Consider the following 12,607-nt stretch of genomic DNA (forward strand, 5'->3'; position numbering starts at 1 on the left):
AAACACATTGCACATTATACAAAATTACAAAGTAATACGAAATCATAAATTTTGGGCTGATACTCCAAATTTTGAGATTTACCAAACTTAATAAAGATCATTGTGAATGTTGTATGACTTATTATTAATGATTTTCCTTTTCAATTAAAAGGAAAAAAACAAAAAGAAGCAGAAGTTCACCTAAACTGCAGAAGAAGAAGAAAAACAGCTGGAACTAATATTTTGGTATACTTATTCCGATAAACATAGTACGGAATATAATTCACCACAATGGTAGGGAATGTTTAAAAAAACAAAGGAAAAACAAAATAAGATCAGCAAAAGCGTTATTTCACAAACACGGATAACCATCAATCATCAAAATTTCCTATTGAAAGCAATAAACCCAATCCAAATAATTCGGAACAAGGTCGAGATTAATGTCAATCATCCCAAGTGCCAATTCTCGTCGACAACAAGGTACAATTTTGATTCAGACAGGTGAAAAGCAACCTTGAATCTTTCAGCATCAATTAGTAACACTGCTAATTAGAGAGGACCTAAACTTTCACCATGTCAGATCGTGGCCTCCAAAGTCCTACTCTGTATTTGTGGGCATACTTCAGTATCAGCTTCCTCTGACAAGCAAAATGAAAATTTTATCAATCTATTGTGTTGAAAATTCATGGTAATATAAAGTTACTCCTTCAATCTGGAAACTATTGTCATCTATTTAGAAAATACTTCAGTTTTAACAATTTCAGATTTCCTAAAACAACCGGAACTAATTTGAAGGTGGAGACTCTGCACTTCTGCAGAGAGGGTGGGAAGATCTAAAGGGCACAGGTATTATTATATTACAGCAGGTTTTTTTTGCTACTAGTGTATTAGTGTAACGTGATAATTAGTGCTGCAGAGAGAATAAAAGTTGTACTACAATAATAAACCAAACTCTTGTATAGAAGATTGTCCATCAAGATCAAACAGTTTAGCTAATTAGCGTGATAGAAATAATCTTATAACTAATTGGACCATTACAGCATCCTGACCCTAAATAGAACCATATAAGCAAAATTTTAGGCACGTGAACAGAACCATTCTTGCATAGATATCATTGCAATTTAATGCATTGATTAACCTCAAAAGGCACCCCAAAGAAGAAACAGCCACTCCTAAGATACCCATTCCAGCACCTCCCAGCCCCACAATCAGCATTGACTACTATTGTTCAGAAACCCAGATAAGTGTTGACAAGGAAACAACAGCCAACATTTTAAGTGTCTTTAGAGATACGGAGTATGAAATAACTTTATAAAGATCAAAACAACCGAAACCATATGTAAAGGATAATTAAGATTTCAAAGAACAGAAGTGCCCCATTCAGATTTCCTTCCCGCTTTCCGCAATTTAATCTCAATATTCCATTTTCAAGAGTTGTTCTATTCATAGCTAAAAAGCCTACAATATAAACAAAGCCTAGAGTAAAAACTGTAAATCCAGTTACAAGTACATAAAACGGGTCATTAAAATGTCTAGATTTCTGATTTGTTGTAAGGTAACCAATCTTTTACATAGCTAAAAAATTTATTTGGTAAAATTTGATATGTACATGATACATCGCAAACAATGCTTTTGGCTTTTTTTTTTATACAACACACACCCTTTTCTTCTCTGTTTCTATTTTCTACGGTGTTCAAATTTCCTAGAAGAGTGCTTTCCACATGAGTGTCTACTGCCTGTCACAGCAAATAGTAAGCTTGAATACCAACATTCAGCACATCAGTGGATGTGTCCATGTATACTAAAATTTTGCACTTGTAACTTAATTTTGCACTTTAAACACCATAGATATGGAACTAAAATTTTCTACTTCGTACATATACAATGCTGGAGCTTTAAATAGCTACAAGTTAGAGCTACATACAGAAACTCAGCCTCTAAGAGATCATCCTCATCTAATTAACTTGTGCATGTGAAACATAGTCCATTACAAACTCCAGAGTATAAACATTTTTAAATTGGTTCCAGTTTTAATAGAATCTTAAATAAATCTACCATTAAAACCATTATAGCACACAGCAGTACTGCAAATCTGAAATTATAAACACCATTGGTACCAATGATTGAAGAAATCAAGACAATGAACCAGCAAGGAAGCTGAGAGATAATACATAACCAAAGCACAAAATCGGTAAACAATGCATCAAATGTAATTCAAATTGCACAATTTCTCAGCAACAAAGGTATCAAGAGAAATACTTACATGTTTACATGGAATTTCGAGCTTCTTGAGCTTAAGAGTGCGAACTACAAGCAACTTCTGAAGGTCCCCAAACTCAGACTCAAGCTTCCCCACATGAGCCTCTACTCCTTTCCCTATCCCATTCAAAAACTCCGGTATTCCGACCTTCACTGCCATGTCAAACATCACATCAAGCCCTCATTTAAAAGTTAAAACCAAACTAATAAAGAAACATCTCTAATCATCTAATGGGTTCTGCACAAAATCCAACTGCATTTCCATAAATAATGAAGCAAAGTCCACAAATTACAATCTGAAATAGAAAATTTAATCTCACAACAAAGACAAAGGAAAATTATTTCTCATTCTTCTCTGATCTTAGCAAAATAAATAACATAATCAGGGCAACTAAAGCAAACACAACTAAAATGAAAATTGTGCCTTTTTCAGACTTCAACATCAAAAACATTACAGATCAATATTTTAACCCAAAAAAATTGAAAATCAACAATGGAAAAATCAAGCTCAAAAACCCTAAACCCTAAACCCCAAAACCCGTAAAAAACAATTTTTAAAAAGTAAAATCTGGGTATTTCTCTAATTAATCCAAATTGTAAATTCATCACAAGATTCAACCAAAAACCAACAAATTAAGAGAAGGATAAAAAAAAAAAAAAACAGAAATTAAATTTTTTAATTTTGTACCTATATATGGAGACGAAGTGGAGAAGAATCTTAAAGATGGAGGAACGAAAGCTGGAATTGATGCGGGTGATGGAGAAGTGAAAGTTCTAGAGATTTGCCGCCATATTGAAATCATTTCGCTTCTTCTTCTTCGCAACTAAAGCTGAAGCCCAGAATTTTAAGGTCACTGCAATTTTGCGTACTTAGAAATTGAACAACTTTAATTGGGGTTTTGCCCTTTTCTCACATGTTGATGACGATGAGCGTGAAACTTCTAATACGACGTCGTTTTGACTCTTTTTTTTTTTTTTTTTTCCCTTGTGTTTAAAGCTTCAACTTGTCATTTTTACTTGCTCCATTTTTTGGGTAAAAAAAAAAAACATGTCGTTTAACCTACTTAAAGATAATACTTATAAAAGTCGACATCTCATTAATTAATCAAAATATTAGCTTGTTTTGATTTTTAAGCTAACATAGCAAAGGATGATTCAATTTTTACAATTACTTGTTTTAATATGACAATATGTTAATATTTACGAAGTATTTCGGTTATCTTTACTACAAAGTCTACAATATAATCCTATTAATCTATTATTGTTACCGGTACCACATGTATACACGGACCAAAGTAAACCATAATGTACAAAAATAAATGCAATTGATCAGTTAAATGTTGATTGTAGTCTTGGTTCATGTTTTTGAAATACCTATAACTAGAAATATTAATTGTCAATATCGTGATTTACAATAACAAAGTCAATAAGGATCCAAGGTGTTGAAAGGAATATGTAGAAAGAGATAAAATGATAAGGCATGAAGACTTGAAGAGTTCAATAATGCATAACGTTTTTATTGTCACTATATATGATAGTTTTTTTGTATAAGTTGAGGGTGATTATTTTCCTTGTTTCATAAATTATGTTAACTTCATGATGATTTATGTCTTAATCTTTGTTCTTTAAGAATGAGTAATTATGAACTTAACTAAAAATTTGAAAAACATGTACAAAAGAAGTGGCTTCACTTCTTCAATTCAACTTCTTTGCCATTGCTACTTCACACTGGTCTAGACATATATACAAGACCATATAGTTAAAACAAAACTAACATTATCGTTTGTTTGTGTTTTAAAGTTGTAATACTTTGACTTTAACACTTGTCTAGACTTAATAATTATAATTGAATTATTCACAAGTACAAATTCTAAGAAGTTGACATTTTGATCAAATTCTATATTATTCAAACAAATTTAATAATATATTATTATTTCGATCTATTTCTTAGCTATGATTTTCTTCACATACAAATCAATAAGGACGGACGATTTTTATGAGTAGTACAAAAGTTTAACTATGATAGAAATGATTTACAATTAAAGAATGATGAGAAATAGGAAAAACCAATAGAGAAATAATTTAAGAGTAAATAAGTAGATTATTACATTGACATTTTGACAATAATTACTCACTCCTTCCTTAAACTAGGACTTAGGAGTATACCTTTGCCTTTTAATAGTAGTACATTAATTTTTTGATGCAAATAGTAGTACATTGATATAATTAAGAGTTTGCTTCCTACCATGAACATTGCACTCAATATAAATTTATTTCACCAAAAAATATACAAGTACTTAATTACATGAACAAGTTTCCATATTACACATGTTTTTGCATGAATATACGGAGTACATAATTTGGTAGATAGACGCTTTATATTTAAAAAAAAAAAAAAAGTTTTTACAATTTTTCTTTTAAAAGTAGGTGCTTTAGGTTTTAATGACACAATAACTACAACATCACAAAATTAGGCCAATTGGCACCACTTTTATTCTTGTCACAACTTTATGCAATCAATGTTTTTTTTTTCTTTTTTTTTTTTTGGCTTGCACTTGTTTTGTCCCCACTTAATGATAAAGCCCATTGTTACCAGCCAAAACCAAGTACTTATCTTTCCTTGTTAAGCCAGTACACGTATAACTTAATGCTTTACCAATCATATCTTGAACATAATTAGCAACTTCAAATCTGGTTCTTCCACCACTCCCACAAGTCCATTCCTTAGGTAATTTGTCAAGGAATTTCACGTGATATGAAGGCCACGGATTCATCATAAAGAAGAACGGATCAAAGGCTTTAATCCCACTCGCAGTTGTTCCATAGAACATACTAACGTCTACTTGTAGGGCAATAGGATTAATATCATCACTTAACTCTGCAAACAAGGGACTAAACCTTAGCAAATAAGGCTCCCTACACGTAGTCCCTTCGGGACACAAAATAACGTTCCTCCCTTGGCTTAACACCTTGTACATAATCGCGGCATCTTTCTCCCTATCCCTTGTTAGCTCAATTGTATCAATCGGACATAGAAATTTGGACAATTTGCTTATGCTATAGGTAAGTGTGAAAAGATTCATTCGACATATGTGTGAGACATAGACTGCATCGAGTAATGTTTTGTGATTGCATACATAGATCATTCCTTTTGAATTTTCGGGTTTATTAGTATACTTAGGGTTGTCTTTTGAAGGAGTATAAGGATAGCGTAGTCCAAGAAAGGCCGCGATTGGTGAGCATACTTCGTGAGGTAGCAAAACAGCTACAAGTACTCTTGTGATACTAAGGATAATCCCAAATGGTAGCCACATAAACATAGTAAGGGTGTCTAATGGTGTGGGTAAAAATGCTAGTCTACCATCATGAAATATCAATGGTTTGGGGTATTTTTCTATTGGAAGATTATTCCAACTCTTCTTATCATCCTTGCTTACCAAATAGATATCCTGCACATATAAAAAAATAATTAATTAATTACCATTGTATTTAGATTTTAATCTAATGTTTAAAAACTTGCATAAGCTTATGTGGGGGGCTAATAAGGGCTTCATCAATGTATTGTAACCACTTATCAATCAACTACTAACTTAATTATCAACTACATTAACTAGTTAGTTTATGACCTTTCATTTATCAAGACAACTCACAAGCAATTCAATTTTTAACTACTACATACTCCATCGCATTTTAGTTTACCCATTTTGACTTTCACCACTACTTACTTAAGTTACTTTGACTTCATTTTGCAATTTATTTTTAAGAAAAAACATATTTGAGTGGCAGTAGCGGATGCATTCTGATTAAGTGGGGTCTCTTGACCCCACTTGAACATGAAAAAAAAAATCCTATAAAATTAATTTTTTTTTTCCCAATAAATTAAAAATTACTTATATTTTTATGAAATGTCCCCATTTAAATTTATCAATTGCATTTTGACCCAATTAAGTATTTTTTCTAGATCCGCCATTGTTGAGTGGGGTCTTGTTTAATACACCGACATTTACTTTCCAAACATCAAAGTTTATAATTGTTTGAAGTTATGATTTGGCAAAAGCGGCAAAATAAAATGTATTAATCAAGAGATATATACTTCTTAATTCTTATATGGAGACATGGAAACTTATAATTTAAAACTTGCGACCATGAATTATATATTGATTATATATGCTTAAAACTATTTGGAGAGGTTAATGATGAATTTTAACATAACATGCACTTTTACTTATCAGAAAAAACACCTCTATTACTCTGCATGCATGCATATGTATGAAGTATTCATATATATTAGCATCCTCTTATTCTTGTTTACGAATAAGAGAGCCCTATTTTCATTCATCCAATCTATAAGAGTTAAGTATTCATATAAAATGCATGTTATTTATCCTTATTTTTAGTGTTGAAGATTAGTTCCCAAATCTTGAACAATTTTACAAAATATTTGTTAAAAGCATTTACCTTTAAAATGTTGAAAGGGCGAATTTTGTAAGATTTGGTGAAGCCACAAATCCCAACATATTGGCTTTCTTCGGACATCATATGTGAAAAGATTTTCTGTTGCTTATTTTTCCCAATCTCCGATTTATCCAACAAACCTGTGTAATATCCACTAATCACTCCAATTTCTCGCCCAATAATATCTTCAACACCCAAAAAATCCATTAAAAATCCCTCAACCATTACCTTGGGCAATATAGTCACTCCCACCTTCCTACCAAACTTCATCACCACTTCAAGGCTTTCACAACCAACATTTTCCAAGAAAAATTTTGGCAAAACAGTTTTTCCTATCTTAAATCTCTCTTTCTTGATGCCAAAAAAGCAAATAAAAACCATGATTTCGAACCTCAAATCTTCGTCTAGGATGCACAAGAACGGGTACATGAGAAGCAAGATTAGGGCTCTTATAGGCCCTCCGCCTTCGAAAGCCACCAACATGAAGTAAGGAAACATAGAAGATGATTTTAATAAAATGTCTTCTATACTAAAAACTAATGTGTTTTTTTGAAACATTTCATCATCTTCCTCTACTTTGGTTAAAGAAGTGAACTTGTGATAATTTTGTTGCATTTTGTGTGTAAGTGGTTCAGGTAATTTGTGTGGTGTTGTGCTTACTAAACTGTACTAGCTTGCTAGATATGGTGTCATAGAAATCCTTAAACCCGTCCCATCTTTATATATAGGTACATACAGAGTAATAAATAGAGATGTAACGACTAGTAAAATTTGATTAAAAATATATGGTTTATATTTAAACAACTTTATTACAATAGAAAATTCTAGAAAATTATATACTTCAAATAAGATGTCGGTCCAAAAAGTTTAAGGAGGAGGGCTTGAGGCGTTCTTAGACATTATAAATTTGTTTTGGTCCTACCGAGTAAAGTTTAATAAGTTCAAGTAACATAAGATCAGTGAAAGGACATTTTGTGACAAACTACTTTATAAAACACTTTTTTTGCGAGAAACTACCTAATAAAAAAATGTTGTAAGAAACTACCTTATAAAGCGTAAATGTTGTAAGAGACTATCACTGGTCGGAAAGTTACCGTTGACTTTCATTTTCCGGCGTTGACCACATCATGTGCCAATCACGTGACTTTTAATTCACCCATTTGCTTCTTTTTTCTTAATTGACACGTGACACGATCAACGTCGGAAAATAAATGTCAAAGGTGACTTTTCGACCAAGGGTAGTCTCTTACAACATTTATCCTTTTATAAGGTAGTTTCTTACAACATTTTCTTTAATAGGTAGTTTCTCGCAAAAAAAAGTGTTTTATAAGGTAGTTTTTCACAAAATGTCCTAAGTGAAAATCATAAATACTAGTATATAAAACACGCCATAACATATAGTCAAACAGTTTATAATTTGATTTTCTTATATTTCAATAGAGTATAAGCATATATTTGAAAATTATACATGAAATTTAATTGCATGTATTTTTTGAAATATACGAGTATATCAATAATATAAATTCCCGATTACAATGAGCATACAAGAAATTCTTCACTTGAAAGGTTTTGAAGTATATCCTACGGTCCTACTAAATAACGTATGTAAGTATCCCACAATGAGGCAAAAAAAAAATAGAGTTAAACACTTTATAAGGCTAAGGAACTACTCTTCCTATTATCATATGATTTTGGAATGGTACCTCATTTAGACTTGTAAAGTGGACTCTTTCAATAAGTCGACCTAACTTATGTTTTCATGTATTTAATTAGTGTACTAGTTCGAAATTTATCAAATAATGAAGCGAAGCTAAAACACAATCTTACAAGATTTGAAAAATAAAATTCACAAGCTTGAATGGACAAGTCTCTCTCCTCTTTGATTTACATAGCTACAATTAGGAAGGAGGGACCGATTTATAGAATTAGAAAGTTTTTCTCGATCACCAAATTATGTATAACTAGCTAATATAACTCTTTTTTGGTGAGAAATTAATGTTGATTAATGGTTCTTAAAGTTAGTTGTTTGGTGAGCTATTAGGTCTTTAATTATATCGTAGGTAATTCCAAAATAATCCATAAAAACTTACGGTGTGGTCGGTGTCATATAATCTACGTTTATGATACACATTAATTAGCAATGCATATAAACATTAAGGCTCCGTTGTGTTCGCCTTTTTTTCATACTCGAGTGGGCTTCCTTTCCTAAAAAAAAAGAAGCGGCGTAATCGTAAGAATCACCAAGACCATGATTGTCGCCTAACCAAGGCAAAAATCTGGACCCACTGGAATCCTACACTCTTCTCAGTTGGATCTTTTTCCATTTCAATTTAACATGCTTTGATAAGGGTTAATAAGCTAAGTGATGTTCAAATTAGACGAAAACAATTTCAAATAAGTTTAGTTATTAGGTTTAGATAATAAGTGAAAACAAGGTGAATAAAACACATTATAAATACATGTCGTATGATCAAAAGGCATGTTATTATTAATTTCCATTGTTGTTATTAATTAATGTTTAATACGAATTGAAGTATGAATATGTTTATTATTTGTATTTTTCCTTGGTCGCCCATTAATTAGGGCTATATGTATATCATTTAATTTACAAATAATAGCATAATGTATACCTTCAATATTTTATACAAAATCTAGTAGCAAAGTTAAGGAACGTACATAGACGTATAGAACCACATACATATTAATATGTTATCTACTATCTTATATGTTATAAATTTATTTTTTTAGTTTCGCGATAATAACACTAAGACTACGTGCGTCCATCACTTTCTAATTTGAAAATGCTAGAATGAGATACATTATTATCGATTAAACGCGATATGAGAAGCTTAACTTGTTATATAAATTTATCAAATTTATTTTTTTCAGTTTCGCGATAATAACACTAAGACTACGTACGTGCGTCTATCACTTTCTTATTTGAAAATGCTAGAATAAAATATCATTATTATCGATTAAACACGATATGAGAAGCTTCACTACTTGTTATATATAAATTTATCAATTTTTTTTTTTAGTTTCGCGATAATAACACTAAGACTACGTGTGTCTATCACTTTCTTATTTGAAAATGCTAGAATGAAATATCATTATTATCGATTAAACACGATATGAGAAGCTTCACTACTTGTTATATATAAATTTATCAATTTATTTTTTAGTTTCGCGATAATAACACTAAGACTACGTGTGTCTATCACTTCCTTATTTGAAAATGCTACAATGAAATATCATTATTATCGATTAAACACGATATGAGACGCTTCACTACTTGTTATATATAAATTTATCAATTTATTTTTTTAGTTTCGCGATAATAACACTAAGACTACGTGTGTCTATCACTTTCTTATTTGAAAATGCTACAATGAAATATCATTATTATCGATTAAACACAATACGAGAAGCTTAACTTGTTATATATATATATATATATATATATATATATATATATATATATATATATATATATATATATATGATACTCTCCTTTCATAATGAAAATTTCTTCTATTAGATAGGTAGCTAGATAGTTAGATTGTGACATAACAAAGATTATGTAACCTTCTCTATCTTTTAATTAGCAAATTCCTCTTTTTATAAACTACGTAGATATATAGTTAGAATACTCCCTCTATCCAACCTGCTCATGACCTATCAAACCCCCCCCCCCCCCTCTCAACGTATTCCTCTGCAAAATATTCAATTAGTGTGGGATTAATTAATGTAATAGAGAAGATATATAGATCATGCATTTGTATTAATTGGTATACTCAATCAATCATTCATAATTCATTCATCCATATCGACCATATGTGTCACTCAAGTTAAGGGTGGTCCAAAAAAATAAATAAAGATCAGACAATGAGAGCGATCTGATTAATACGTTACGTATATGACCAATAGTCCAATATACAGTACATGAAGATGAGTATAAATAAAAAAACTACTTACTACTGGCCAGACAATACGTATATAGGGTCATTTTGTTCTGATATACTTCTACAATAATACAGTGAAATAGTATTTTAGTTAGGTTTGTTTGAAAATATATCAATGTATTTATAAATGCTACGGTATCATTTAAATTATATTTGTATATATATAAAATACTAGGCCAAAATTCATTATCCAACATTTAATAACATGAAATTTAGAATGTTTTAGATGTCAAAAGCTGGATTTTTAGTTCTTCATTCAATTATAAGAAGTTCTTTATCATTTAATCTTTTACTCCGTATATAATTGTAGAGTCATTTAACCACAAACCCAATTCTCAAATCTCATGTTTTTTTTTTTTTGTTATTCTTTAACCTTCAATTAAATAACTTCCACTTCTCCATTTTTTTTATAACTTCCACATCTCCTATTGTTTTTCTTTAAATATACATTTTACATACATATATATCATATCGTGTGCTAGCACGGATACACTGTAGTTACATTGAACTTAAAACTCAATGTATTTTGTGACAAAAAAATAAAATAAAATAATAATATAAGTTGGGTATTAGTTGCTGTCATTAGAGATGTGGTAAAATATAATTGTAATGCATACAAGGTCACTAGTTCAAATATTGATAAATGATACTTGTACTAACTATTGTTATATTTCTTTATGATGATGAAAAATATTGATCAATAATATTATGACATGACGCCACATTACTTTAAACTTGCATAAATGCCTAATAATAACGATATGTAGGGAGATAGTAAGCATCGTCAATTTATCATTGAGTTTAACCATCAGTACGTATAAATGATTGAACATGATATATACGTAGTATGGTATTTATTTCATAAATATATATACTCATTTAAATCAGTCTTTTTATTAGCTAGGAAATAATTGACCTTAATTAATATGTGAAACAAAATTGATTTAAGAGAGGAATGAACGAGTGACCAAGAAAATTTGGCGCATGGACCTACATGATATTTATAGAGTGTATAGACATGGACTTCTACTTCAAGAAGTTACCCCATGTATACAGGTTAGTGTATAAACCCTTTATTGTTGGACATAAGATAAAGTGCTTGAAGGCTACGTGAACCGGCTATATTAAGAGGCTATAATTATTTCATGCTTTTTCCAAGTATGAATAGTATTGTATTTTCATGGACCTAGTATAAATACAATACGACCCACTCTCTTGTATGTACAACTCACAAATTATCATACAATTATTACTTACAAGTATAACTACTAACTACTTTATATGTACACAATACATTGAGTACTGTTGACAAATACATGTACTCTGTATAAGTTTTCTAACCATGTTTCGATAAAAAAAAAAAAAGTTTTGAAACCAAGTAGTAACTGATTTAGCGGTAATTAAAGATATTAACATAACTATGTGGTTGTGAATATTGTGATATTAATCCCCCACTGTAGGCAACTTGAGGGTCGGGCAAGGATATTCCCTTGCCCTCCAAACCGCACACACACTCCCAACTTCCCAAGGAGTGTCGCTTGTAAACTTGGGTCGGGATGACCTATGAGAAATTTCAATCCTGTACGACACATTTTTCCTTACCTTCAAAGTTTCCGAACATAAATGTTCTCTCCATATGTCTTTTTCTTACTTGTTATACGAACAATTTTATAATAACTATAAGTAATTTTCACTCGTACTTGACAATTTTGTTTTTTTCTCACTATGCCGTCTTTAAAAATAGACTTCATGTCGATCTCTTTCCTTAATAATTGAGCAAATAGTAGTGAATGTAAATACATCAATAAACAGAGGAATTACATTATTTGTTCACAAGAAAATTTAATTACAATTATTCATCAGTATTCTAATATATTGCAACATTATTCATATTCGAATCTAATTACAATTAATCAGTATTCCAATATATTACAACATTCAAAATAATATCT

General features: G+C 30.6%; 2 protein-coding genes across 2 annotated transcripts; both read right to left on the reverse strand.

Moving 5' to 3' along the window:
* Positions 1 to 211: 211 nt before the first annotated feature.
* LOC145626389 (uncharacterized) lies at positions 212 to 3,114 on the reverse strand. The gene is made up of 3 exons (XM_081678816.1): positions 2,927 to 3,114; positions 2,243 to 2,391; positions 212 to 617 (listed from the first exon to the last, which is right to left on the reverse strand). The coding sequence occupies exons 1-3, from the start codon at positions 3,039 to 3,041 to the stop codon at positions 540 to 542; spliced, it is 342 nt and encodes a 113-aa protein (XP_081534942.1). The 5' UTR covers positions 3,042 to 3,114; the 3' UTR covers positions 212 to 539.
* Positions 3,115 to 4,624: 1,510 nt separating this feature from the next.
* Positions 4,625 to 7,412, reverse strand: LOC145626390 (putative glycerol-3-phosphate acyltransferase 2). Its single transcript, XM_081678817.1, has 2 exons — positions 6,697 to 7,412; positions 4,625 to 5,687 (listed from the first exon to the last, which is right to left on the reverse strand). The coding sequence occupies exons 1-2, from the start codon at positions 7,306 to 7,308 to the stop codon at positions 4,809 to 4,811; spliced, it is 1,491 nt and encodes a 496-aa protein (XP_081534943.1). The 5' UTR covers positions 7,309 to 7,412; the 3' UTR covers positions 4,625 to 4,808.
* Between the last annotated feature and the right edge of the window lie 5,195 nt (positions 7,413 to 12,607).

This window comes from Chenopodium album, chromosome 4 (genome assembly GCF_948465745.1).
Source record: "Chenopodium album chromosome 4, dcCheAlbu1.1, whole genome shotgun sequence".
NCBI classification, from domain to species: domain Eukaryota; kingdom Viridiplantae; phylum Streptophyta; class Magnoliopsida; order Caryophyllales; family Amaranthaceae; genus Chenopodium; species Chenopodium album.